This window comes from Enhydra lutris, unplaced genomic scaffold, assembly GCF_002288905.1.
Source record: "Enhydra lutris kenyoni isolate GAN:26980312 unplaced genomic scaffold, ASM228890v2 scaffoldscaffold38, whole genome shotgun sequence".
NCBI classification, from domain to species: Eukaryota; Metazoa; Chordata; class Mammalia; order Carnivora; family Mustelidae; genus Enhydra; species Enhydra lutris.
In genome coordinates, this window is record NW_019154122.1 from 8,912,812 (window position 1) to 8,939,536 (window position 26,725).

The 26,725-nt window shown below is 55.4% G+C and overlaps 1 protein-coding gene across 1 annotated transcript; it reads right to left on the reverse strand.

Moving 5' to 3' along the window:
• Window positions 1-654: 654 nt before the first annotated feature.
• LOC111154781 (EF-hand domain family member D2) lies at window positions 655-16,572 on the reverse strand. Its single transcript, XM_022514690.1, has 4 exons — window positions 16,211-16,572; window positions 4,519-4,666; window positions 3,542-3,676; window positions 655-2,410 (listed from the first exon to the last, which is right to left on the reverse strand). The coding sequence occupies exons 1-4, from the start codon at window positions 16,516-16,518 to the stop codon at window positions 2,279-2,281; spliced, it is 723 nt and encodes a 240-aa protein (XP_022370398.1). The 5' UTR covers window positions 16,519-16,572; the 3' UTR covers window positions 655-2,278.
• Window positions 16,573-26,725: the final 10,153 nt, after the last annotated feature.

The window sequence follows — 26,725 nt, forward strand, 5'->3', positions numbered from 1 at the left end:
GGCTGGGAAGACCCTAGAGACCCTCGCTTTGAACAGACGGGGAGACTGAGACCCAAGAAGAGCCTGATCTGTCCCATGCCACACAGGTAGCACCTCAGGTCCTTCCTCATTGTGCTACCACCCCAGCCTGTCTTGTGTGCGTGGCAGTGGGGGGAAGCTTGAGGGGTCTCTGCGTGGGGGAGAATTTTGGGTGCTCTTGGGTGCATGCACCTAGAACACCCACAGTGGTGGTACCACTTCCGGGGCATGCCCTCCTCTGAATTTGCCTGGGGGGGGTGACTGGATCGGGAAGGGGACGGGCTGTGGGGTAAGGGTCTGGGTCTCTATCCAGTTCCCTACCTGGCCCCGTCTCCCCACAGCTCATGTGCCATGTGCCTTTCTGGGAAACAAAACAGCAGCCCCTTATGCGCTGGTCGTGAGGGTTACCCGGGTAAGTATATGTAAAGCACTAAGGGCAGCCCCTGGTGAAAGGGTGTGGGCATCCTGCTGAACCTCCCCCGTTAGGAAGAGTCTCTCCCGCCGGGGCCTCTGGCAGGACAGAGAAGCCACCTGAGCAAGTGCTGCCCCAGCACCGGGTGACCGCGTCCCCTGCCTCCCTCTCCCTGCCCCTCCCCTCCTCCACCAACCAACAAGAACCACACACACATAAGAATATAGACTTTTATCTTATTTTAGTTAAAAAAAATAATTGTACCACCAAATGAAGAAGTAGCTTTCTTTGGGGGAAGGTGAGAAGGGAGGGGGGAAAAAAGAGCAAAAAGCCAAAGAAAAAGAACTTTTTATATTCATCTGTATAAACATATCTGCTAAGGCAAACGCAATCCGGGGCCAAGGCTGCCGCACTGGGGTCAGTACCTCCAAAGTTCTGCAGATTCTAAGGCCAAAAAAATAAAACCTCTGCAAATCCAACAGGAGTTTTGTGGACTCTTGGGGCATTTTACTAAAATAAAGAGTTATCAAGTTTAAAAAGCAGTGACGTCATGACACACGGAAAGTTGCATAACTGTGGCCTCGACGGCCATTCACTTGTTTGGCTGAGTGACGGGCACAGTTTCACGACACGGCAGCGGACACAGACGCGCACACACACGGACACGCACGCACGGAAGTGAGCACACTGGGACCTGCGTGGGACCGGGCTGGTGGCACAGGCGTGGCCACCGCCTGTCTTCAGATGGGCACAGGGAGGGCTGGGGTCCCCATGCTTCCTCAGCTGGGGGGGGGTGTGTGTGACAGGACGGGTCCTGTCGCTGGTGACAAGGCGGTGCCCATCACTTGGGGGAAGGATGGCTTGAAGGGGCCCAGCAAGGCCCCTGCTCCCCACCGCCTGGTCCGTGCAAACCACTTAAAGCACTTCTTAGACGCATCCTGGAGAATGGAACCAGGCACTGGTTTCCTTCCCATGAAGGGGCCAATCCCTCCTCCCCACCCTGCTCTCTCCAGAGCCCCTGGGACCCCCGTGTGGTTCCAGGGAGACTGGGGAGTGGCCTTTCTGCCCCCGGAGCCTTCCCTGCCCATGATCCATGGCACAGCCGGCAGAGTGTGGGCCCGTGAGGTAGATGGGCACAGCTGCCCCTCACCCTTGCCTGGCCGGGTCCCAGAGTGCCAGGGTCTCCATGTGAACATGGGGGACCGGGGCCTGGGTCCCTCTGCCAAAACAGAAGCCCCCCTCCCCAACCCCGCCCCCAGCAGAGAGAGGAGGCAGGGCTGGAGGAAAAGTTGTCGGGGGTGGGGAGCCCCAGTGCCTTCGCTTAGCCCCTTCGTCCCGCTCTCCTACAGAGCTGGCGCCTGCCACCTTCTTGCTGTCTGTCCTCCCCCAGTCTTGGAAGCTGCTCGAGGGCCCCAGGGGCTGCGTGGCCTGTAGGTTAAGGGCAGGCCGCTGGGCGGGGAGGACGAGAGCGCACGGAGGGCAGGCACGGAGGGCAGGCACCCGGAGCAGGGAGGCCCTCAGGGCCAGGAGCTGAGCTCGGAGCAGCTGCAGCGCTGGTGCAGGCAGGGGGGTGGCCGGGGGCGAGAGACACGCAGGAATCGCCAGGGAGGAGGGCTGGGCCGGGCGAGGAGCCGGCACGGGTGGCCCGGCCTCAGGAAGAGCGGGAGGGAGCAGGGGCACCGGGCCACCTGGGGCACCCTCAGCTGGCCCCGTTCACAGACTCGGTAGGTTTTCAGTAGGGTCCCTTCGGACAGAGCCCAGGATTCAGACTTGGCCTCCAGTGCGCCCGCCCTGCTGGCTGTGCCGGGCGCCGGGGCCGGGGCCAAGTGGTCAGCCCGCAGCCCCTGGCTACTTGAAGGTGGACTGCAGCTCCTTGAAGGCTGCCTTCCGCTGCTTCATCTCCTCCGCCTGCTTCTTCCTCTCCTCCTGCTCCGCCTTGATCTCCTCCTCGAAGCGGCTGGACACGTTGATGGCCTGGACCTGCAGGGGAGGCGGGGGCGACGGGGGTCGGGGTGGGAGGGGCGTCTGTGCCTCCACCGTGGGCTCTCGGACCCCCTCCCCCTGCCAGCCCGCAGACCGCTCTGCCTCTCGATACCTCTCCGAGCCTCAGTTTCCCATTCAGAGCCTGCCGCTCCGTAACTGACTTGTGGACTCGTTGAAGGGATTGGAAACTAGAACGTACACTGGGTAGCGGCTGCCCAGTGGGAGTCCCGGAAGCAGGGGCTTCACTGCTGCTCTTCTTCTTTATTTTAATTTTTAACTTTAATTTATTTATTGGGGGGTGGAGAGCACAAGTTGGAGGGAAGAGCAGAGGGAGAGGGAGAAGCAGACTCCCTGCTGAGCAGGGAGCAGGACACAGGGCTCGATTCCAGGACCCCGAGATCATGACCTGAGCCCAAGGCAGATGCTTAACAGACTGGGCTGCCCAGGTGCCCCCGGAAGTTGCTATTCTTATCTGCTTCCTGTCCTGGGAAGCCCAGATGCAAACAAGGTCCCACGGAGGAACCCTGGGACATCCCATCAAGCCCAGAAGCCCAGAGGGAGGAGGGACACGGCCTTCAGAAACAATGTTCTTAGTTAACATGGGGAGAAGGAGAAACCAGGAAAAGCAGGTGCTCTGGGAGGTCAGAATCCAGCAGCTCTGGGTGTCCCCTCCATCAAGTGCGTGCGGCATTGGGAGGGTGCTGTGCACGTGGGTGCCTCTGGGACCCATCCTCCCTCTGGGTGAGGGCTGGCGTGGTGGGGGTCTCCGAGAGGCCCCTGAGCCCATGACGAGGTTTCTGGGCCTGCCCTGCCAACTCTTGGGCGCCCCGTTCAAGGACTAGTCCTTTGGGGGTAGTGGTTCTGTGGGCCGGGCAGAGAAACGGGCAAGCTGGAAGGGACCTCGGCCTGGATGGAAGTGGACAGAAGCCAGGAGCACTGCGGGCCTCGCACAGTCCAGCCCTTGCATCAGTGCCACATCTCCGATCCGTGGCCCCGGCAGGGACATGAAGGGTCAGCACGGACCCTGGGGCTAACTCAGGGTCCTGTCCTCCCCAGGGCACCCTTGCCCTTGAGCTGGGGGTCAGGGTGCTCCCCACCCTGGGCTCCACACAGCCTCGGGTTCCTCACCTTGGCCTCGAAGAAGCTCTTGGCCCCCTTGACGCCCTCGGTGGAGACATCGATCTCGGAGAGGCGGGCGAGCACGTGCAGCCCGCTGTCTTCCTGCAGCTCCCCAGCTGCTGCCTTGCGGAAAATCAGAAGGAACTGCGGGATGGAGAAAAGCACGTTGTCAGGGAGGGACAAGGGGCCTTGGTGTGCCCATCTGACCAGTGGGAGGCAAGGGGACCCATCTCCCGCTCTCCCAGGATCCGGGGCTGCTGCAGGCCTGTGTGCCCACCCTTGGCTCCCAGGCAGAGCCCCAACTGACCTCGTGTCTTTGTCCCCACTGTTCCCCCAACCAATTTACTGAGTCCCTAAGGTATAGGATTGTGCCCATTTTACAGACTGTGGAAGACTGGGAGACCAGGAAAAAGCCCTGCCCCGAATCTTAGCAGCAGAAAGTGACAGAAGGGGGGTCAGAACCCACGTCCTGACTCCACACCATCACGGCACATAGCCCGCATCTCCCTCCCTGGACGCGTCCTCCCCACTCCCGTTCTCCTGCCCTGCCTCCTCTAGGCTTCTGGGAAGCTTGCCCAGGGAGGCCACCGCTGTCCTTTACCCAAGGCTGCCTGGGGTCCAGTATCATTGTTTGCTGGCTGTGAGCTTCCATTTCCTCCTCCAAGGAGCAGGTTTGCTCATGGCTCCTGTCCCAGAGTGAGGACGGAGACCCGGAGTCCCCCAGCGCAGAGCCCAGCCTCTTCCAGATGCAGTGCTCCCTCCCTGTCCCCTCATCTCCAGCATCACAGCACCCTGTCCCTTCACTCTCTAGGCATCTCCCCCTCTACACACCAGGATCCTAGCAGCACAGGGCTTTCCTCTGGATTCCCAAAAGCCCCCCAGGGCCAAGTATACAGCAGTCACTCAGTAAGTGCTGACTGTGTGAAGGAACAGATGTCCTTCCTCCCTCGAGGAGCCTGAGAGTCCCCCACAGGGAGCGGACTCACCTCCCGGAAGCTGAGCTTGCTGTCCAAGTCCTCGTCCACCTCCTTGATCATGTTTTTCAGGCCCAGGTGGGTCTGCGGGGCTCCGAGCTTCTCCATCATCAGCTTCAGCTCCATCAGGTCAATGAAGCCGTCCCGGCCAGCGTCGTACCTGGGGGAGCCAAGGCAGAGGCTGAGGACCTCCTGTTGCCTCACAGCTCACCGGTCAGAGCACCACGGGCTGGACTGTGAGGCGCTGGTCACCCTATTGCAGCTGAAAGGGACCCTGGTCCAGGTGAGGGCCTGAGGTGTGGCTGCTGTTTGGTTACCTCTGGTGACGAGGAGCTCCCCACATGGCCTGTGGCCTCTGACACGTTGAACAGTGCTAACTTTTGGAGCAGTGTGATGTGTAAGGAAGCTGAAGCCACAGCCTGCCTGGGCTGGATGGGACGGGAACCAGCAGGGACAAAGAATTCATGACACCACAGGGGTACAGATTGTTGGGTGGGGAGGGCAGCCAATGACTCTGATGTTATCTCCAGGGCCAGCCTTGCATCCCTACCGGCCCTATGTCTCCCCGACTCCTGCTACCACCCAGGAGGGAGACAGAAAACAGCACATGTCACAGGGCAGGGCCTCAGGAGGGAGGCCCACTTCTGGTTTGCTGGGAGGTGGCCTGGGGTGAATTCAGGGAACAGTGTCACAGGGTGTGCCTGCTGTGGGGGGGTCGGGGAGGGGGATATGGCTCTGTGGCTGGAAAGGGCTGGAACGGTGATTAGGTGATAAAAGTGTGTCTGCACACTGCGGGTCTCTTTTCTACCACCCACTGCCCAGCAGACGCGTGCGCGTGGTGTGTGTGTGTGTATGAGGGGGTGTTGTCTAAATGTCCCTCTCACTGGCCTCTTTGTGGTCAGAGCTTGGGTCAGAGATGGCCTCAGGGCCCAGTCCCCCCTGGGGAGGTGCTGCTGGTGCAGACCTCGTCCCATCAGGACGGATGTGGGCCCTCTTATCAGGCTAACCCAACACCTGTGCAGACTGCTTCCCGCAGGGGAGGCAGGGAGGGGGTGGGAATCGCGCTCTCAGGGCTAAAATGGGCTTTCTGAGCCTGGAGAGGCCTGCGTAGTCCCAGGCCTCAAGCCGCCTGGATGAGTGTTGGTGACAACAGAGTGACACAGAGGGGCTGAGCTGCAGAAACCCTTGTTCCACTCTTGGCGCTCCTGCACAAACACATACCTCGTCTCTGTGCCTTCCTCCGGGCTCCCCAGCTCCCTTCCCCCATCCCAAGCTCTATATAAGGCTCGCACGACCTTGAACAACGAACAGAAACCATTTTTTTGAAATCTGTCTTTATGCTGGGAACCTCACATCGTTTATTGTATTTAATCCCCATAATAACCTTATATAATGGAGGCTCAGAGAGGTTAGGTGACCCGCCCAAGGTCACAGAGCAGTAAAGGAAGAGGGCGGACGCCCAGCTCCTCCGCCTGCACATCTGCTCTGAGCCAGCCTGCTTCCAGGGGTCCTGGTGAGGCCCTAGCACAGAGCTGTCTGCCCTGAGCCCGGAGCAGTTGGCGTGAGGGGTATAAATAGTTCACAGACGAGTCAGTGGTTGGGAGTGACGCAGCACAGGGAGGATGGGGTTCTGGGAACCCTGCAGGGAACACGGTCCTGAAGCCTTTCTCCCCATGGGGCTGGGCTGGGGGTGGGAGCAGGAGCAGATGGGCCGGAAATCCCTGTGGGCAGTGCTGTGGCCGGGGTGTGAGCTGCCGTGAGAGGGTGTGGTAACGGGCTGTGGGCCTCCGGAGGGCCAGGCAGGCCCATGATCCCATGCTCCAGGCTCCCCTTCAAGCTGGAGGGGCCCCGTGGGGGGCACAGCAGAGGCCCCTCCTTCCACCTTTGGAGTCTGGGAAGGGGGCTGGGTGGCTGTGGGGTGACAGGCCCGGTTCTCGCTGGGGCAAGCCACATGGGCGCTGCCCTTCAGGGAGACCCCACTGCTTTCCGGACGGGGTGAAAGTCAGCGATGAACAGGGCTGGAGCAGACCACCTGGGTTCTGGGAGACCCTGCCCCTTGAGCCTCCGGCCGAGGTGTGACGGTGACTCTCTCGCAGGGTCACTGCGAGGACTGACCGAGCTCCTGCACGGTGCGCGCTTAGCCCAGGGCCCGGCACACGCAGTGGACTCCAGCAGTGGCAGAGTGAGGTCCGGCTGCCCCCATGAAGCCCCTACTGTATGCCGGGCAGTTTGTTCTTTACAGCTTCGGTGCGCAGCAACCCTGGGCGGGTTACTTCCCCGTGTGACTGTGTTCCCCCAGGGAACAAGGATGGTAGGGGTGAGGGCACAGGCCCGCTGGCCAGGGACTCAGCCCCCAACCCGCAGGTTCCCACACTCTACTCTGCCGTCCCACCTGCCTCTCCTCAGCCCCAGCTTTATTTACTGCTCACGTGTACGGGTTTCTCCCGCAGCTGGGGGTGGCTCAGTTTTAGAGGAAGTGCACGGATCAAGTGTCCGAACTTGGACAGAGACTTTGGCTCTGTGTTTGTTGGTCTCTGGCAGCTCCCGGACCTGGCCGGGCTGCAGCTTTATCCGCGGCTTGAACCGCTGCCAGCATCAATCAAAGGTCAATCAATTACCGGGTCTGGGCTCTCTCCTGGGTGGGCTCTGGCCCCCAGGGGGACAATGCAGGGGCTGGTCACAGCGCCAGCAGATCAATTGCTAAGGGAAGGCGACAGAGGTCAGGAAGAGGCCAGGTGCTGGGGTGGGAGCCGGGTCCCCCAAAGGAGGGACACTGCGGGGGAGGAGGGCTGTTCCCGCAAGGCTCCGGGGGAGCAGGCACCTACAATGTCCCTGGGCTCGGGACCACTAGATCAGCCAGGTCCCCAAGGGGAACGTGACTGAAGATGACCTTGAAGGTTCTGTGCTCACATCAGGTCTGCTGAGATGGACTGAGGCTCAAACCCCCAATTGGCCACTTGACTGGCTGACCCTGGTCAAGTCACCTGACCCCACACACCCCAGCGTCCCCATTTACAGCGTGGAGATCAAAGGACCCATCTCAGGACAGAGGCAAAGGTTAAAAGAGACCAGCCAGGTCAGTTCCTAGCACAGAGCCCGGCCCACTTAATGGGCACCCACGGACAATAACGCCAACGGCCATAATGATAAACAGAAGCACCATCATCACTAGCTACCTTTAGGATTGAAGATTAAATGAGATGATGAACATAAAATGCCTAGTACCTAACAGGTGCTTAAAGCCTGCTAATTTCATTGTAATAGAGGCCACTGAGCACTTCCTGTGTGCCAGACGTTACGTTAAGTACTTCGCACAAAGAACATAAAAATGGCGCCGATAAGAATGATAATGATAAAAAACACAAGGGCCTCTCTCTTGGGTGCCAGTCCCGATGTGCACGTGCACGGCTGCAAGAAGCGCTTGCTGTCGACTGGACTGGAGGCAGGGGGATGGGCGAGGTGAGCTATCGCTGCCCCCAGCCTCTCCCCTTCCTCTGAGGCTCCCACTACTTCCCCCCCAGGCCTAATTCAAAGACCCCACAACTTGGGGAGATGGAAAAACAGCAGGACAGAGCCTTTTGCTCTCTTGCTGGGCAGAGGAAGTGAGGAGCCTCAGCCCGGACTGCTCTGTCCCTCCTCTCATGGGAAGGAACTGGGTGGGGGGGGGGGGAGGGGTCACCGTGCCACCAGCAGGTGGATGACTGGCAAAAGAGGAGATGCCCCTGGCTGGGGAGACCCTCTCATCCATCAGCTCTCTCCCTGAGCTGGAGCTGAGGGTTCAGGGGCTCAGTGGGACCCGGAAAAGAGCGTCAGTGCACAAGATCTGTCCTCATAGCCTGGTCTACCTGCTTCATGTTATGTGACAGAAACTGTGGCCCAGAGTAGGCAGCAAACCAGCCTGGGGTCACACAGCCGGCGGACTGCAGGATCCCCAAAGCTGGAGACGTTCCTTCTTCCTGCCTATCTGCTTCCTTCTTCCTGGTCCCATGGAGGGTCCCGAATTCTCCAGCCTGTAGGGCTGGGGCATGCTGGGTTGAGAGCCCGGCCTGGGGCCTGCCTGGGAGGGCCGATGGCACTGGGCAGGAATGGCAACAAAGCTCGCAGGCTGGGAGCTCAGCACTTTTCTCCGGCACTGGAGGGAGGCTGCTGCACCTGGCACTGTGCCCACATTCCTACCCGCCTCCCCGTGAATAGTTCCCGACAGGCAGGGCTGGGCAGCTGCTGCCCCGGATGCCGGTGACAAAGTCCCTCCCATCTACCCTCGAGAGGGGAGCAGTCGGCCACCACCCAGGCAGCCTTTGCCCCCTTGGGCCCAGCAGGTCCCACCCAGCTGGCGCTCCTCCTCCTCCCCTTGATTCTGATAACCAGGAGTCATGGGGGCTGGGCAGTAGCCGGGCCCCTACAGCGTGCAGTATCAACACCTTGTCTCCTAACAATATTACCCTTTGTGGCTACTCTTTGCTGAACACTCTGCCAAGTAGACCCAATCAGGTCTTCCCAAGACCCTTCGGGAGCAGGCCTAAATGGCCCCATATGACAGCCGAGGAGATGGGAGGCTCAGGGAGGAAGTGACTTGGCCGAGGCCATAGCCGACAAGGACAAAGCCGGGATCCGAACCCAGAGCTGATGAAACACACACACGCTCTAAACTGCTACGCTGTGTCCTGAGGCCCGCAGACCCTGTACCAGAGTCTCAGGCTGGGAGGGATATTGGAGGCCACTCATTCAGCCATGCGTGAAGGTCAGATTCCCAGATTTCCTGTATGTTTCTGGAATACCTCTGAGCACAGGAAGCCCACTGCTTCACTTAAGGCAGCCCGTGTTGGCTCTGGAACTATTAGAAGGTTGTTCCTTGGGCACGAGCCTCTCCACCCACCAGCCGTGCTGTGGAGTCTGATGGCAGAATGAGTTACTACAGCTGCTGCACAGGGGCAAGGTGGGGACATGGAGACCCCGATTCTGTCCTTGGCTTCCTATCCCAGGCCTTTGCAGCTGGCCCCTCAGCCCATGGGGGTTTCCAGGGGGAGAAGCAGCTAGAGAGGGTAGTGTTTATGGACTGAGGATCCCACCAGGCCCACCTGGCTTTGGACTTGACATTCACAGACCTGGTCCTCCCCTCCCCTGTCTCCCCCAGTGGCTCCTAGGCCTCTCTACTCTTTGTCCTATGAACTGGGAAGGCAGGTCCCTTGGGGTAGGAACGTTCTGGACAAGAGAAAAATTCTGGCCTTTCTCGCTGGTGCAGCCAGTGTTGGCCCTACCTGCCTCCTTCCGCAGGTGGCCACCCACCACCCACACACGCTGATAACCATTGGCTGGGCGTGGTGGGTCGGGTCCCACCCCCCAACCCCCAGACTGCCTGACTCATGTGGCGAAAGCCCAGTCGCTCACCACTTCCTCCAGTTCTATCTGCAGATCGGACGCTGGATCTGCTGCCGTCAGCCAAGGAGAGGGTGTGCGTGCATGTGGCTCACGGCTCCCCCGCAACTTTGCAGTGAGTCTAAGAATCAAGTGGGAGCCCCCCGTCCCCCCAAGCTGATGGCACTCTGCTGGGGGCTTGTCTGGGCTCAGGACTTCCCCAGCTTGGGTTCAACCGCACGCTGAGCACCAGGCCAGGAGGGCACGTCCCCAGGCCTGTGATGTCAGCGACGGGGGTCCCGCCTGCTCTTAATAATACTGATCGTTACAGCGGTGATGGCAAAGAACGTTCACGGAGTGTGTAGTACAACCTAGTCGTTATTTTTAAACCTCATCTTCCCCCCTTACTGCCCAGACGAAGGAACCTGCCTTACCGGAAGGAAGTGTGGGGAGACAGCTGTGGGTGGCCTGCTGCTGCTGGCACAAGTGTTAAAAATGCAGATTCGGACCCAGCAGACCCGGGGTGGAGCTGCCTTTCTAACAAGCACCCGCGCTGCTGCTGCTGCTGCTGCTGCTGCCCTCTTTGGAGCCCTTGGGAGCCAGGGACTTGGAGTCAGACAGACCCAAGTTCACACGCTGTCCCTGTCATGTAAGGTCTGTGAGACCCGGGGTTCTCCTTTGCAACAAGAGGGACGGGAGCTCACCGCATGCCATACAAGGATTAAGTAAGAGATAAAGTGCCCAGGATGGGGTAGGCGGACGGCGTTTGTCTGGCCCACATGAGGTTCCTCATGCAGCTCAGGAACCCCAGGCCTGGCTCCCCTCGAGCTGCGTCCCGCTGGCGTGGGACTCTCGCTTCTCTGCCGTCCTTGAAAAGCGGAAGGCAGCCAAGGAGAGGGCTGCGCAGCAGGCAGAGGGAGCTCAGCTGCTGGAGGCAGTGGGGACTGTCCCTGCTGAGGTCTTCTGTCTCCTCCTCTCCTTCCTCCTCTGCCTGGGCCGGCCTTGCACGACGGCCTCCCCGGAGGTGGCGGCGCCCGGTCTCTCACAGCCGAAGCCAGGCCTCAGACCCAGCGGGTCCAGACCGGAGGAGAAGGCAGGAAGGTGCAAAGCCAAAGGGGAACCAAAAGTCCCCAGGCAGGGGGGCGGGGGGGAGGGGAGAGGTGACTCAGAATCAGAAGGGAAGTAGAAAGAGCAGAAGGGGAGCTCTGAGTTTGGGGAAATCCTCCCTCCCCAGGGGTGTGGCATCTTCCCAGAAAGCCAGGCTCCTGGCTGCTGCAGGTGGAGGGACCCAACCTCTGTGCCCGCCTAGAAGGCTTCCCCTCCTGAGGCTCTGAGAGTCCCCCTTCCCCAAGCCCCCCATCCACAAACACCGCCCTCTCTCGGCCTCTGGAGCTCCCTGCAGGCCAAGCTGCTTCTAATCCTGCTGCTTATTATAACCTTTGGACATGACTCAAGCTCCTCGAGCCTCAGTTTCTTCATCTGGCCAATGGGGGTAAGGTTGTGAGCAACTGGACCTGGGGGTTCCAGGAAATGAGGCGAGGGCATGGGGGCAGGCGCCGGTGGAGGAGGGTGTCTGAGCACGGGACCCTCATGAGCGCCCTGGGTCCTCACGGCGGGGATAAGGGAATGGAATTTTCCATTTCTAGCCGCATGGGCCCATCCCCTCTATGCCACTGCTTTTTATGAGACTTTAAGCTTCCTGAGGGCGGGAACTTTCTTCTTCCCTTGATTCTCTAGAACTTGCCCACAGCAGAAACTTAGTATGTGTCGGGTGGATGATTATATGGATGGATTTTATGTTTTTCAAAAGCTTCTATGTTTGCAACAGCCCACGGCCGGACATGATGGTGGACTCTTTGCCAAGGGCCGGGACTCTTTACAACGAACCCTCAGACCTTTACCAGGGAGGGTCTTCAGCCCAGGGCGAGCCTCAAAGCTGAGCCCCCTTCCCCGGGGTCTCCCGGCTGTCCCGTGGCGGCTGGGTGCTGGGGTCCCAGTCTGGAATCACCCCGGGAAGCTGTCTCTTGCTCTTTCCTTTTCCTCGCCACCTGCCTTCCACATAATTGATAACGAATTCATTTCCCCATTTTTGTTATTGATCAGAGCCATATGTAGCTGCCAACCAGAGTGCCCGTTCAGCAGGAAAAAAGGGGGATTCTCATGCTGGGTCCCCCAACAGGTGAGCCCAAAGCATGAGGTTTTCGCCAGCCGGGCAGCTCCCTAGGGGGTAAGTGGAGGCAGCCAGGGGCTTTGGCAGAGTAGGCTGGGGGATGAGGGGACGGGAACTTCCCAGTGCTCGCTTCGTGCTGAGTACTCACTTAAGTACCTCACAACAGCCCTGTGAGGTGGGTGCTGTAACTCTCTGTGTTTTAGGGTGAGGAACTAAGGCCCAGAAGGTTTAAGGGCCTTGGGATTCAAACCCACAGACTCCAAAGGCCCTGCTCTTAACTACTGTGTCCTCCTATCTTCCAAGAAGGATGCTGGGGGAGCTGCTGAGGGATAGGGTCTGGGGAGACACGGGGGAGGAGGAGCGAATGGAGAAGAAGGGAGGGCAGAGGCGTCCAGAAGGAGAAGGAAGCCTGCCTCTCTGACGCACGGGGTCATGAGATCCTGTGTCTGAGGCTGAGGCCGGCCAAGCAGGGAACTAGGGCATCTTCCTCAGATTCCCTGGCAGGTTCAGAATTACGTGGCTGCTGACCTCTCGGGCAGGTCTCGACTTACAAAACCCCACAGAGCTGGGCCCCCTTGAGGCTCTGTGGGGTCACACTATTCCCCCTTTGGCTGGAAGGTTCTAGAGAGAGCCCTGAATGGATGGGCCGAGAGAGGTGGGGGGAGGAGTCAGGAGGCCGCCTGGGGAGGGAGGGCTGAGGTTCCGGGGGGGCCAGGCCTCCAAATGCTGGGCACAAAGTCTGAACTCTATGAGCGCCCCCCACCCCCAAGCCCTGCCTGCTCAGTCGTACAGACAAGGGCGCTCTGGTTCGGCCACTGAAAACTTCCCTGTGACCCCAAGCAAGTCACCACACCTTTCTGGGTCTCAGTTGCCTTCTCTATAAGATGGGGAGACGGGCTGGAGGTCTCTCCCGGCCGGAAACTGCGCGTCTGGATGCCGAGGTCAGGGACGGCGGACAGCCTGTCTCGCTTCCCTCAATCCCCTTGGTTCTCCTACCTCCCTCCTCAGGAAGGATCTGCTGATAGACACTGAGTGGATGAACCAGAAGACCCTGGAAGGCAGCCTGTCATCCCCAACGGTTCAGGACCCCTCGGAAATAAGGAGGCCATTCCTAAGTACAACCTGCTCATTTTATAGATGGGAATTAATTACTAAATAATTCAGGGGCAGAGGCAGGACTGAGGGGCAGGCTTTGTAGCTCCTGCCTTCCAAGGCAGGCCAGCTCCCAGCTCCCTAGGCCCTCCCTATCTCTTGTGCTCTGCTGGGGGGAATGGCTTCCCAGAGGGCTGGGCTCCCCTCCTCCCTGCCGGAGCCCTGGGTGGAAGTCTGTTAGCAGGGCCCTGCTTGGACCCAGGAGGTGGCGGCCCCATTAGGACAGCAGAAGCAGAACAGGGTTTTGTCCTCCCAAGAGCCTGTGTGTTGGCTCTTCGCAGCCGGGGCTCGGCTGGGTTCGGCTTGGCTGGCACAGTGAAGCCTTGTTTCCTTGAATACAAAACCTGCCCCTTTCTGTCCTCTCCAGGGCCCCGGCAGGCGGCACTTCCTTCCCTAGAAGTCCAGCTCCCCGGCCCCTTCCTGCCCCCTACCCCGCCCCTTCCAAGGCAGCAGCAGCTGTGGTGCCAAGAGGTGGCCCGCAGGGGTGTCTGAAGGGGTTCGGCTCCCCCCAACCTTCACCAGAGTAAACCCTGTCAAACCAACACCCCAAACAGCCTCCCTAGAAGGTGAATGTTCCCGCAAATGCAGCTTCCAGGCCATTCCTCTGGTCACACGCCCCTTCTGATCAAGCCGTGGCCCCCCAAGTCCCTACTCATTCGGGGTGCCTGCGTTCTCCCAAACAGCTCTATCGTTTGTTGTTGTTGTTGTTGTTGTTTTTGGCTGGGTGTAGCAATGCTGCGGAAGCCCAGGAGAAGGAGGATTCTGGCAGAAAGACACAGGCCACTGGTGGGTCTGTGAGGTGGGAAATCAGCCATGAACACAGAAAGGGGTGTTGAACGAGTGCATTTTCCCACGTGGAAGCAAATGTCTGTGATGGCTTTTGGAGTCATGGACCTGAGTTCTGATCCCGGCTCCATCGTTTCCTAGCTATGTGGTCTTGGAGGGTTAAATTTAACCCTTCTGTGCCCAGACCGCCCAACTATACCATGGTGATGATGAGAGTTCTACGTCATAGGGATGCTGGGTGGAATCCAGGAGCTCCTTAGCGCCTAGATGTTCTCAGTGCCTAGACTCTATCAATCACTGATGCCTTTGAACAATCTCCCCGGCACTGCCTCCCCCACTCCAGGGCGGGGTGGGGGTGGGGGAAGGGCAGGCTCTACAAGGAAGTTCCAGATGGTGAAGCTGTCTCTACCTAGCCCTGGGCTCAAGAAGCTTTCCATTTCCCATCCATCTGGGCTGGAATCCTGGAAATCCTGCTCTCCCGAGGGTGACAGTCTTTGGTGGGGAAAGAAACTTTACAACTCCCAACAAAGACCCTGGAGCCAAAGAGGCAGGGTCCTCAGGGCCCAGGGACTTCCACACAGTGGCCCAGAGGAGGGTTAAGGACTCAGTTTCCCCCCAGGCTGACCCTTGGAAAAGTACGGGGCTCCCAGCCGTCCAGGTCTGGGAAACAAAACCTTCTTCCCCTGTGTGGGGGCTGCAGGCAGAAGCAGCAGTGACAAGAAGTGGGAAAAAGCCTTTCCCAAGCTGTGGGGTTGCAAAACACCCCCTTCCTGGGCTTCCTGCTTGTGGCTTGGGTACACAGCCCCGTCCCGCCCCGACCTCGGGCCTCAGCCAAGGTGGGTCAGCGCCTCTCCACTCAGACCACACCCCTGGGCTGTTCCCCTTCAGGGGCCAAGGGCAAGGGGATGGGCAACAAGAGGTGGGGAGGGGTAGCACAGGGAAGGGGGCTGCGAGCTTTAACACCCCACCCCCCAGCCTGCCCCCTGCACAACCGTGGTTGTGAAGAGTTTGGTTGTCCATTGCAGTCACAACTCGGTGGACTCAAGGATGGACCCGAAGGGGACCATTTAGTCCCCATCACAGAGATTTTAAAGGTTTTTTGCAAGGGTGGGTGAGGAGGGCTGAGCCACAGGCCTGGGGGTGTCTGTCCAACCTGCTAAGACACAGTATATGGAATTGCACAGAGGAAAAGGTAGGGGTGAGAGCAACCAGACAAATCAGATAGGGAGGTGTGGGGTGTCGGAATCCTGTGTGGGAGGAAAGGGGGCACATGGTGGGGGTCAGCAGCGACTGCAAAGCTATTGGGGGTGGGGGGAGGAAGTTTAGGGCAAGAGGAGGGAGGAACAGTGTGTGGAGGGAGGAGGGGACTCAGCCCTGAAGGGGTGATGGGTGGGGAAAAACCGGCGAGGGGGGGGGGGGGGGCAGGTATAGAGGGATCTCTCCCTAAGGAGACCACCTGAGGGTCAAGGATTGGGGACCTGGCTAGCAGAGTGGGTAGGGGTAGGGGTGGCAGGGTCTGGAGGGTCTTTGACCACAGTTTGCTAGCAGATGCTGAATAACTGAAGGGGAAGGGGGCGGGGGGGGGGGGTCTTTGCTCAGAACCTATGTTGAGGGGAATGCGAGATAAGCAGAGGAAATGAAAGGACCCTAATAAAAAGAATGGGTACAGCATAGGGTACAGGGAACCTTTGTTGAGGAGCTGGGGGGGTGTGTGTGTGGATGTTTTTGACCAGGGTGTTTGGGTGGGGGTGGGGAATTCGAGCAGCTAGAGAGAGGGAAAGGGAGGCCCTGGGGTCCTCAAATCTCAGGTGCGTGGCTGTCTGGTGGGTGAAGCTTCACTAACATAGGGATCCGAGGCCAGAGCCCCGGAATCTTCAGACTCATTTGTATGGTGGTAGTGGGGGCTCGAGGGGCCTCGGGGTTACCTGGAGGGGCCGCGCAGTCCTCCACACCGATAGTGCGCGCGTATGGTGTACGGGGGGGCCCCCGTCACCGTGAGGAGGGGTAGAGTGTCAGGGGCTCGGGGTTGCCAGACTCACACGCGTGGTGGGGAGGAGGTCCTCAAGCCACGTGATTAAATGAAAGGGGCTGCGGGGTCGCCCCCCTTTGGTGTGTGGGGGGTTCAGGGGCGCACGCCTGGCGGCAGGGGTCCCGGGCGGCGCGGGGTTCGGAGGTTCGGGGGTTCGGGGCCCGAGGCCGGCGCGCGGGATGGGTGGGGGGCCGGGTCGGGCGGGCACTCACTGCTTGAACATCTTCTCCATGTCCTTGATCTGCTTCCTGGAGAACTCCTTGAACTCGGTGTAGGGGTTGAAGACGCGGCGGCTGGGCGACTGGGGCTCGCCGATGCCCTGGTTGAGGTCGGCGCGCCGCAGCAGCTTGGCGCTCAGCTCGCAGTCCGCGCTGCCCAGCGCCTCGGCCGTCTCGTCGGGCGCCCCGGCCGCCGCCGCCGCCGCCCCGTTCAGCCCGGGCTGCTCCGGGGCCTCGGCGCCGCCCTCGTCCTCCATCTGCAGCCGCCGGTTCAGCTTGCTGGCCAGCTCGTCCGTGGCCATGGTGGCCCGCGCGGCGCTCGCCTGGGCTCGGCCCCTGCTCGCCGCGCGCCCGCACCGCCCGCCTCTGGCCGCGCTCTTCCTCTTCCTGACACTCCCCGGCGCCAGGCACCGCCCCCGGGGGTGGGGCTTAGGTCCCGCAAGGGGCCCGCCCACTGCCCGTCCCCGCCCCCGCGCCCGTGCCCGCCCCCGCGCCCGTGCCCGCCCCCGCGCGGCTCGCGCGCCCTGGGGCTCCGCCTCTGGGGCTCTAGGGCGCGAGTGGGAGGCGCCCACCACGTCGCCATCCCCCGCCGTAGGGCTGGGGGGCCCCGTTAAAAATCCAACCCCTCCTCCGTGCTCGCTGTGGCCGCTGAGCGGCAGAGGTCGGGCTAGGGGCCGGGGACCCGGGCGGGAAGCCAGGGGATCCATCCCTTCAGTTTGGGTGTGGGTCAGGGCATCCGAGGGACGCCGCCTCCAACCTCTTCTCTGGAATCCCCACGCCGAGGAGTCGTAATCCTGAGTCTGTGACAACCTGTCGGTTGCCATGGAGACGACTCGATGTTCACCACCGGCCTTCTCAATGAGGGTTGCAGGGGTATGAAGGTGGATCCGGTGAGCGGCACCCGCCCCCCTCTCCCCTGTTTGGATCTAACTGCGGCTGAAGCGGCAGCAGCTTTTGGAAAGGGCTGGACCTGCGGTTGCGAGGGAGATGGGGCGGGGCCTCAGCTCTGAACGATCTCGGTTCGGATACCGGGAGGAGCTGAAGTGGGGAAGGGGCTTGTCCTCACCCCTGGGCCAGCGCATCGCATGAATGACTTGGCAGAATAGCTGCTGGGCCACGGCGGTCCCCTGAGACTCTGCCTTGGGGGAACTGGCAGGGAGCTTTGATGCTGCCATTTCGGCGAGGGCCCCAGGGGAGAGAGATCCTTTCCAAGGCCCCATGGAATCCGGCTTCGGGAAGAGGCTCGAGAGGGTTTCTCTCTGTGGTCTGGTGTGTCACCTTTACACTGCAAAGCTGTGGACCTCCAATATCACAACCACTGTTGGGGAGGGGGAGGGCCGGCTAATAATACAGATTTCCAGGCCCCCATCCCGCCAGCATTCTGCATGGGCCTCAGAAACCTGCATTCTAACAAGCACCCAGGGGAGTTCTGCTCCCTGAAGTTTGAGTCTCTAATCCAGACGGAGGACTGTGCTTTGCGCTTATTCTCTAAAATGTTAGGACAATGCTGAGGATCCCTATGCAGAAACGGCTCTCACCCGTTCTTGCAGAGAAAAGGTGGATGCCAGGCTTAAAATCCCTTGGTCTGGAGGCAGAGAGCACTTGAGAATGTAAAGCCAGCAAGCTGATACAGACTGATTTGCATAGAACGGGATCCTCATTGGTATTTGTCCGTTTACTATAGTTCAAGAAAATTGCTAAATTAATTTAAAAGGTATTTTAAAAGGAATGAAATCGAGAAAAAAAAAAACACTAGGTTTCGGAAAATGTGATGTTTTCGTTAACTTATTTTTGAGAGTGTTTTTGAGTCTAATAAAGATGTTCTGCTTAAATGACATGATTTTTTTTTTTTTAAACTCAGAATTAAGTTTCTGTTTGTCTTGGGCAGTTTGCTTCAGCTAATTGCAAAAGGCTGGTGCCTGTATCACGCATATGTGGTCTTGAAGGACCCAAAAGAAGTAAAATAGTCCGTTTTTTTATTGAATGCAAAAGACTAGGGATGGAGTGTAGATGGAAACTTTAAAAATTCTATCTGCCAGGGATGTCTGGCTGGCTCAGTTGGTGAAGCTCCCCACACTTGATTTCGGCTGAAGTCATGATCTTGGGGTCATGGGATTGAACCCTGCATCGGGCCCCATGCTGAGCATGGAGTTGGCTTGTCCTACTTTTAAAGATCTGGTGAACCTCAACCTGACCCAACCTATGATTTAGAATGTGCCCGCGTGAAATAGGGCTGCCTTCATTATGTTTTGGATCTCCTTGATGTGGGAGCAAACTTTTAATAGTAATGAGATTATGTGGGGGTTTGCCTTCTTAAAAAACAACTTTACATATATATGAAAACCAGATACGGTTTTGGTTTGCATTATTCAGGTGGGCTGTGTCTGTCAAACTTCCCGGTTACTTACCCCTTTGGCTTGTGCGGGCACAGCACTCAGGAGGCTGGGGAGGTTCCATGACGCAGTTGGGGAATTCTTGTTCACCTATTGTGTCTTATTTTTTTTTTAAAGATTTCATTTATTTTATTTGAGAGAGAGAGCATAAGCATGGGGAAAAGCAGAGGGAGAGGGAGAAGCAGGATCCCTGCTGAGCAGGGAGCCCAACATGGGACTGGATCCCAGGACCCCCGGGGATCATGACCTGAGCTGAAGGCTGATGCTTAAGGCAGACACTTAACCAACTGAGCCACCCAGGCACCCCACCTATTGTGTCTTCTAGAAGGGGAACAGATTGCCCAAGTCTTGTTGCTGGGTTATACTCAGGCAAAGCTCAGGAAATGCTGCCCTCATGGGTGAGCCCTTTTAACACTTCTTGGGCTGATTTTCTCACAGGTTCTTGGGGTTTAAGACAGGAAGAGAGCCCATGACGCTCCTTTCTCTGCCTCTATTTCTGGGCCCTGCCTGTAGACACAGCTGTCGATCTGCTAACCTCTGAGATGCATGCCGGGGGCTGTCTTTTACTTGAACTTGTTCCTGGCTACTGGACTTGAGGAAAGGAACCTATTCAGAAGTGAAGCAGAGGAGGAGGAGAGGCGGGGATAGCCCATGAGCCCTGATGGTGAACCTTCCAGGAACAGTTGCCAGGAACAGTTGCCTGTTCGTTAGGGGGAATTCTTTCTTTCTTTCTTTCTTTTTTTTTTTTTTCCAAGAGGAACACTTAACATTTCTCTCTCTTTTTTTTTAAGATTTTATTTATTTATTTGACAGACAGAGATCACAAGTAGGCAGAGCAGCAGGCAGAGAGAGCAGGGGAAGCAGGCTCCCTGCTGAGCAGAGAGCCCCTTGCAGGGCTCGATCCCAGGACCATGAGATCATGACCTGAGCCCAAGACGGAGGCTTTAACCCGCTGAGCCACCCAGGCGCCCCAGGGGGAATCGTTTCTGAATGACCCTGAATACTGTGCCCCAAGCATGGGTTTGGGCAGAAAGAAACGATCTGGACTGGTTACACATTACAGCATTTGGTCATGTGGAAAGAATGATCTTCAGGAAAAATCACACCCTCCGCAAAGGATTTTTACAGAGGCATGGTGAGCCAGAGCCAACTCTGACAATATTCCAGCGGCAAGGGAGTGAGGCAGACTTAGTCACCATTGACTTATGTTTCTCTTCTTCCTCCCACAGAGACTTGTGTAACTATCTTTCGGGGAGGGGCCCAGTAATATTAAGAAAAACAACAGCACTTTGAAGAAGAGTGGGGGAGAAATGGGAAAGGGTTGGGAGGATCTTTTGGGTTTTGGGGGCCAGTATGGAGTGGACAAGGAGGGGCATTCCAGAGCCTCGCAGAACTGGGTGGTCCCTGAAGCCTGAGATGCTGGGAAGGAATTAGGGAGGCTGTCAGAGATAACTTGACTCATAAACCGCACCACTCACTTAGCACTTTATAAATACTGCGTACTAATTAATCATCACAAACGCTCCAAAAGCATCAGGAAACCCTTGATGGATTGAAAAAGATACACAGAGGTCAAGGTTCAGGAACAGCCCAAATACTCATTTGAGTGATTTGGAGGAGTGAGGGCACGGAATGGGGTCACAGCCTGGTTGGTCTCAGGGGCTTTCTTGCCTCCTACAAAGTCTGGAAGCTGTATACAGGACACACTGTGGGGTCGGGACTGGGAAGGCATTTGAAACAGGTGCTCCGGGGCTGCGGAGGGCAGGGGCATCGGACGCCAGCTGTGGGCAGACCCATTTGTAGGTCATTAGGACCCAACCTGTCTATCTGTAGAGCTCTCTTTTTGTGGTTATCTCGGATGTGATCGATCTATTTGAAAACCAAGATCGTCTTTCAGAATAGTTACGTATGCCCAGCTGCGCAGGCTGGGAAAAACACACAAACAAACTGAACAGGTTTCCTGCTTCTGTGAAACCCCAGGCAGTTCAGTGTCCAAGTTTAACACTGAATAGGCCTCCGTGTTAACCCTATTTCAAACTCTCAAAATATGTGTGTGTGTTTTGTGGCTTATACTCCGGCAATGCTGCAAGCCTAGTGCCCTCTTGGACTCTTCCCAAAGATGGTAATCGTATGGGCTGCTGATTTCAACTTTCGTCCTACTTTGGTGAAAACTTTGTGAATCTGCATCCAGGCAGCCAAGATGTATTTATCAAGTATTTTGGGCATTGGGCTCTGGTCCTGGACTTCTTCTGGTCAAGGGCTAAGACGGAGGGGCGGGAGGAACAGGACTAGCCGGTTTGAAGCGTGAGATTTGCTGGACCCCATGCTGGGGGACAGAGAAAGGACAGCTGTCATAGCTGGTCTGTAGCACTTACTACCAACGCTGGGGCTCAGCACTTACTACAACCCAGTGAAGCTCTTCATAAAATATCGAAAACCCCTTCTCCCCTTCCCACTCCTGAGACAACTTCCTGGAGGAAAGGACCTGTCTGTCCGGGTCCACTTTGGCTGCTCAGTACCCAGCGTGGTCCTGGGTCCAAGGTACTGCTGGAGAAATCCTTGTGGAATGAATGCATGATGGCCTGCACTGCCCAAGGGCTCGGGATGGACTAGGTATTTTCTCAGTGGCCCCTCTCAAGCATCCGGTGGCCCATTTTTAGGTCTCAAGGTCACTACCAAGAAAGAGAAGCTGCTAAAATGACACCTCTTTGCACCCACATGACTCAACACAGAAGTTAACAGGAGCTTTTAAAAACAAGGCTCTCGAGTGTCTGTCCCCTACTCTGCTGAGGACAGCATCAGCGGTATCAGATAGGAATTGGGGCCAGGCGACCTGCTGGTCCTTGGGCATCAGTGTGGCTCGGAGGTCATTTAGCAGGTCTCTGCTCAGCAGACAAGGTGGAAGAAACAAATTGGAAGGGACCGATCAGCACGGGGTTTGACCACTGCAGGGACACCGAGGATTTGGGAAACTGGGGAGGGGAATTGTGAAGTTAGCACTGTGCAGAGGTAGGCTGGCAACGGCAACTGAGAGAGAGAGCACAGTAGTTAGGGCAGGACACCGGACCTAAGGTATTAACTGAGGGAAGCAGGTGACTCTCTCAGGAAGGGGCCGGGAAACCCAGACGCCTGGAGTAAGGTCTGTGTCCTGAACATGTGGTTCTTTCAAGTTCGGTCCTGCAGAAGGCGGGCTTTTTGGCCTCACCAGCAAAACTCCTTTCTGTCCAGATGCAGGGTTCCAGTGGCGAAAGGTGATGTGGTTTTGCCATTAGGAACTGGGTTTGAAAATCCCAGTGAGGTGACCTTGGGTAAGTTACTTTACCCTTCTAGCCTCCCTTGCTCTGTCCGTAAAATGACAAGAACTATCTCCTCCCACGGTCCTTGAGACGATAAAAGGAGAAAATTTGTGTAAAGTGTTTAGTGTTGTGCGTGGTGCATAGCAAAGCTCGAAATGCTTTCCGTGATGGTGATGATGATGGTGTGACTTCCTGGGAGTCAGGCGGCAGGCAATAGCCATGCAGATCTTAATAATCTGGTCTCGGTGAGCATTTAACACAGGGACTAGGAAATCTGGCCCATTGACACTTTTTCCTTAAAGGTTTTATTTAGCATACGGTGCTGGATCTCATGACCCTGAGATTCTGACCTGAGCCACAATCAAGAGTCAGACATTTGACTGACTGAGCCACCCAGGCGCCCCACCACTGTCATTATAAATAAAGTTTTATTAAGACACAGCCACGCTCATTTCTTTAGATATCATGCTGCAGTGCCAGCCTTGAGTAGTGGTGACAGAGATCCCACGGTCCCTGAGGTGAATGAATGGCTCTTTATAAGAAAATGGTTTTTACTCTCTGGCCCTTTGTAGAAAAAGTGTGCCAATCCTATCCTCATCGAGTCGTAAATCACCAGCTGGCTGCTGGACTTCCCAGAGGAAAGTGATCCAGTAGAGAAGTTAAGAGTAAGAAGTCTGAGTTCTGATGCTCTTGCTCGTGGGCAAGTTCCTTACCTACTCATCGCTTTCACAGGTGAAGCAGGAGTGATACACAGAGTGAGGGCGAAGTGGGACCATGTCTGGACTGTGTTTGTCACAGTGGGTATTTGATGTTTGGCAAGGACACTATAAAAAGTTTGCTATTATTAACTATCAAACTTCAACCGTTGAGAGGGACAAAGAAACTTCCAGAAGAGGGTCACTGCTGCACGCAGCGCTCTCTACAGAATGCCCAGCAATAATCCCTTAGAAAGCCCAAAAGGCGGATGTGAGCATCAAAGGTGCGCTCTCCCACGCAACATACCCAGTGAATTAATGATTCCAGCTCCTTTCCAGGAGAGCTGCAGATCAGAACATGAAAGCAGAGCAAAGGTCAAGGCCATGAGGTCCAGCACAGTGTCATTAGTCTTTGGCACATAGTAGGTATCTGGTATTTGTTGCCTGAATGAATGAAGGCTGGTTCGTTCATGGTTCATTATAGTTCAAACCATAAAAGTTATTTTTCAGTCAGAAAGAGAAATTAAGAAAACAACACCATTTATAACTGCACCAAAAACAATAAAATACCTAGGAATACACATAACAAAAGAAGTGAGAGACCTATATTCTGAGAACTATAAACACCAAAGAAAAAAATTGAGGATGACGCAAAGATATTCCATGCTCATGTTGGGAAGAACACATATTGTTAAAATGTCCACATTACCCAAAACACTACAGATTCGACGCAATCCCTATCAAAATACCAACAGCATTTTTCACAAAACTAGGACAAATAATACTAAAATTTTCATGGAACCACAGAAGACCCCCAAAAGCCAAAGCAATCTTAAGAAAAGTAAAGCTAGAGGTGACCCAATCCCAGATTTCAGACCATATTACAAAGCTGTAGTAATCAAAACAGTGTGTTGCTGGCACAAAAAACAGACCCATAATCAACAGAATAGACTAAACTAGAGAGCCCAGAAATAAATCCACAATTAAATGGTCAATTGATCTATGTCAAAAAAAGCAAGAATATCCAACGGGAAAAAGACAATCTCTTCAATAAATGGTGCTGGGAAAACCAGATAGCTACACGCCAAAGAATGAAACTGGACCACCTTTTAACACCTGACACAAAAGTAACTCAAAATGAAATAAAAACCTAAATGTGAGACCTGAAACCATAAAAATCCTAGAAGAGGGCACAGGCAATAATTTCTCTGACATCTGCCATAGTAACTTCTTTCTAGATACATCTCCAGAGGCAAGGAAACAGAAGCAAAAGTGAATTATTGGGACTACATCAAAATAAAAAGCTTCTGCACAGTGGAGGAACCAATCAACAGAACAAAAAGGCAACCTACTGGTTGGGAAAAGATATTTGCAAATGACCCATCATTTAAAGGGTTAGTATCCAAAATATGTAAAGAATTCATACAACTCAACACCAAAAAACAAACTAAAAAAACCTATCCAATTAAAAAAATGCAGAGGACCCAAGCAGACATTTTTCCAAAGAAGACACAGAGTTGACTAACAGACCCATAAAAAGGTGCTCAACATTACTCATCCTCAGGGAAATGCAAATCAAAACCAAAATGAGATATCACTTAACACCTGTTTGAATGGCTAAATTAAAACAAGACAAGAAATGGTAAATATTGGTGAGGAGGAAAAGGAACCTTGGTACACTGTTGGTGAGAATGCAAACTGGTGCAGCTGCTGTGGAAAACAGTAAAATCCAAAAATTCCACTACTGGGTACCTACCCCAAGGAAATGAAAACACTAATTCAAAAAATATTAGTACTCCTATGTTTATTGCAGCATTATTTACAATAGCCGAGATATAGAAGCAACCTAATTGTCCATCAGTAGACAAATGGATAAGGAAGATGTGGTATGTGTATAAACAATGGAATATTATGCAGCCGTGAAAAGGATGAGACCATGCCGTTTGAGACAACATGGATGGACCTAGAGGGTATTATGCTAAGCGAAGTAAGTCAGACTGAGAAAGAAAAAAAAAAAAACCCATATGATTTCGCTCAGTAGTGGAGCCTAAAAACAAACAAATGAATAAAAAAACAAAAAACCCCAAATAAACACAGAACCCCCCCCCCAAGAAAACAAATAAAGCAGAATCAGCCTTATAAATACAGAGAATAAGCTGATGGTTGGCAGAGGGAAGTGGGTGGGAGGTTGAACAAGATGGCGGAAGGGGAGTGAGAGATCCAGGCATCCACTTATGGACTGGATAAGTCGTGGGAATAAAAGGCACAGCATAGGGAGTACAGTCACTGATAATGTAATAGTGACGTATGGCGACAGGTGGCGGCTACACTTGCCCGAACACAGCATAATGGATAGACCTGTCACATCAGTATGTTGTCCACCCGAAATTGATCTAACATGATGTGCCAGCTGTACTAAAAAAATGTGATTCATCAGCCAAAGGTCACCTTTGATTTCTATGATGATAAGACCACAGTCAGCCAGAAGATAAAATTTCTGCCTCCGATATCTTAGGGTCTTAGGATTGAAGTCATGTGCTACAGAGGAGAGGACATTCAAAAACAGGGGCTTTCGAAGGCTTCCCGCCACAGGGTGCAGGCAGAGGTGTTGTGGTGGGTTCCTGGGGAGCAAAAGGCTTAAAAACAAAACCAGGCATGTAAGGCCACGAATTAGCCCCCAAAAACTTGGGACACTGAGCACACGGGTGCAAGCAGCACCTCTTGATGGGAATGAGGCCAAGGCTGCCCTCACCCTGTGCCCCACCTCCTGCTTCGGGACAGCCTCAGCTTGAAGAGGAATTCATTAGCATTAGCAGGTTTTGGGGTTCCTCTCATCGTTAGTGTATTGCTTTCATTCCTAAGACCCAGAAAAATTGGAAACCACTCCAGCTTACCAGGAGCACACTTTGGAATGCAGATCTGGAAGCTATTTTTTTCTGCAGGCACTCATGACTCTGGTTTTCACAACAGCAGGCATTGGCGTCTGTGCCAAGCTGCTAGAGAAGGGCATCTTATCTGCAAAGTCACGAATCCAAGAATCCAAATAGGCCACCATTGGCAAAGGTGGAAGGAAGTTGTTTGTCTTAGCTTCTTGGGGATCCGAAGATTGGGAGGCCTTGGGGACCGCAGGTACCTTGTTGTACCTTGATACCAACCCAGGGAAAAGGTTGCCGGCAGCTTCGCAGAGCTACCCGGGGAGGCAGTGTCTTAGTAAAGGACATTTTGGTGGCAAATAACAGAAAGTCAAACCAGTGGAAGCAAAAAGGGGGCATGTATGGGGAGGGAAAGCCAGTTTCTGACTGGCCTGGCTCTTCAACTGTGCTTGTCCTTTGATTCTTTAAGCTTTCTCATTTCCTTTGAATAAACTGCCTTTCTGCGGAAGTGAGCCACAGGAGGTTTCTGTGACTTGCAACTGAAGAATCTTGAGTGATACAAAGTGTTCTAGTGGAACCCAGGGGCGGGCACTGAAACTGGCCTTCCCAAAGAAAGAAACTAGAAAGCAGAAAGTCCTCGGGAATCCAGCTAACTCATCTGTGTCGCTTGGAAAGGCTTCTGCTTCAAATAACAGAAAACGGACCGTGGGTAGATTGTAAAAATTTGGAATCCTTCCCAAAATGACTCTGGCCACGTGATTTGCTTTGTTGATGGGATATTAACAAACACAAGGCAGTGTCTGCCTTTGGCTCAGGTCATGATCCCAGAGTTCTGGGATCGAGCCCCGCATCCGGCTCCCTGCTCAGCGGGGAGCCTGCTTCTCCCTCTCCCACTCCCCCTACTTGTGTTCCCTCTCTCGATGTGTCTCTCTGTGTCAAATAAATAAATAAAATCTTAAAACAAGCAAGCGTGAGGCTGAGAGACTTGGTACGTGTCTGTGGGTTGGGGCTTGTTCCTGCTGCTCCTGGGCACCTGGGCCGACCGCCCTGGGAAGGAGCGTGGTCTAGCCTGCTGGGTGATGAGAAGCCATGCCTCCCGGAGACAGACCGTCCCAGCTGAGGCCTCTCTAGACCAGGATTCCTCATTCTTGGTACTACTTACATTCCGGATCACATGAGTTTTTGCTGTGGGGAGCCTATTCTGTGCACGCTAGCGTCCTTGGCCTCTACCCACGAGATGATAGTAGTACCC

What these genes read in the sequence shown, in the direction of transcription:
- LOC111154781 (XM_022514690.1), bottom strand. Translation starts at nt 16,518, where the DNA reads ATGGCCACGGACGAGCTGGCCAGCAAGCTGAACCGGCGGCTGCAGATG. An exon ending in GCAAGCTCAGCTTCCGGGAG is followed by an intron (nt 3,677 to 4,518) that starts GTGAGTCCGCTC and finishes TCCATCCCGCAG; the next exon opens with TTCCTTCTGATTTTCCGCAA. An exon ending in AGAGCTTCTTCGAGGCCAAG is followed by an intron (nt 2,411 to 3,541) that starts GTGAGGAACCCG and finishes CCTCCCCTGCAG; the next exon opens with GTCCAGGCCATCAACGTGTC.